The sequence below is a fragment of the Etheostoma spectabile genome, chromosome 17, assembly GCF_008692095.1.
Source record: "Etheostoma spectabile isolate EspeVRDwgs_2016 chromosome 17, UIUC_Espe_1.0, whole genome shotgun sequence".
NCBI classification, from domain to species: domain Eukaryota; kingdom Metazoa; phylum Chordata; class Actinopteri; order Perciformes; family Percidae; genus Etheostoma; species Etheostoma spectabile.
This window is the reverse complement of record NC_045749.1, coordinates 18,266,037-18,267,306: the sequence shown is the minus strand read 5'-3', so window position 1 is coordinate 18,267,306 and position 1,270 is coordinate 18,266,037. Positions and strand designations below refer to the sequence as shown.

General features: G+C 47.5%; 1 protein-coding gene across 1 annotated transcript in view; it reads left to right on the top strand.

Moving 5' to 3' along the window:
- The first annotated feature begins 715 nt into the window (after nt 1-715).
- The window catches only part of egln1a (egl-9 family hypoxia-inducible factor 1a), a 35,333-nt gene continuing 34,778 nt past the window's right edge, over nt 716-1,270 (top strand). Inside the window, exon 1 of the mRNA XM_032540470.1 lies at nt 716-1,270. This exon is cut by the window's right edge and continues 499 nt beyond it. Within this exon, the coding sequence (XP_032396361.1) occupies nt 1,065-1,270 (206 nt within the window). The 5' untranslated portion in view covers nt 716-1,064.

The window sequence follows — 1,270 nt, the reverse complement described above, 5'->3', positions numbered from 1 at the left end:
GCAATCTGCCGCCACTCCACGACTTGTATGCCACCAGGACTCTGAAGCATGCTTGTAAGATTGTGGCTGATCCCTCCCACCCTGGGCACAAACTCTTGGAGCCACTCCCCTGTGGTAGGAGGCTGAGGTCCATTAAGACCACAACCACACGCCACATAAACAGTTTCCCCCCCTCCACCACTAGCCTTGTCAACAAGGCCCGGAAACCACCCTGACTCTCTCCACACTACACCTCTGGCTCTACATCCCACTGTACTCACTCTGCTGTGGCATTCCTTTCTCCGGTTTTTACTTATTTTAATATTATTTATTTACATTTGTTTTTAATCTTATTAATACATACTGTGTGTGTATATGTTTCTACTTATATTGTTTATATTCTTTTTATCCTTCTTATAGTTAGAGAATGTGTGACATGCACCAGCAACACCATGAAAAATTCCTTGTATGTGTAAGTAAAGTACTTGGCAATAAAGCCCTTTTCTGATTCTGATTATATCAGTGAACATGATTATAGAGAATAATCACTAAGGCTGCACGACTGGAGCCGACGAGTCTAGTCAAGATGACTTTTCTATTGATTGATCAGAGGCGGACGTTATCACACTTGGACAAGGACACGCTCCCTGATTAAATGCTTCCACGTGTTTTTAAGTCATTTTATGAACATTCATTTGTCCGACAGCCTGCAAAGGCAGCGCAAGGGGGGCGTTGCTTGAGTGTGGACGTCAGAGCAAGCTGGACCACAGACAGGCTGAGCACACATTGAGCGGCGCCATGCACCACTACCCTCGGACCGACAGCTAGCCAGTTGAGATGCCTCCTGAACGCCTCTTCCCAACACGAAATGGTCGGTCCAGGGCTCAGGATTTTGGATTATTCCACTGACACAAGATATGTAGAGGGAGTACGTGTGAAAAAATGGCGAGGTTTTGAGTCTTACTTTTCCGTCTCGCTCGGTGTAGCGTGGCAGAGGCAGTGGATCGTTTCCAAAGTTGTCGGTTAGCAGGGCGCGTGTGAAAGATCCGAATTAAAGGCGCAGTGCCGCCGTTGTAGGCGTAAACATGGAGAAGCTGCAGAGCGATTTGGAACGAGACCGACAGTACTGTGAACTTTGTGGGAAAATGGAGAACCTCCTCAAGTGTGGTAGGTGCCGGAGCTTCTTCTACTGCAGCAAGGAGCACCAGAAACAGGACTGGAAGAAACACAAGCTAATTTGTAAGGAGATGGACAAGGCGCAGCTTTCCAAACAGAAGCCCGAGCAGTCTCC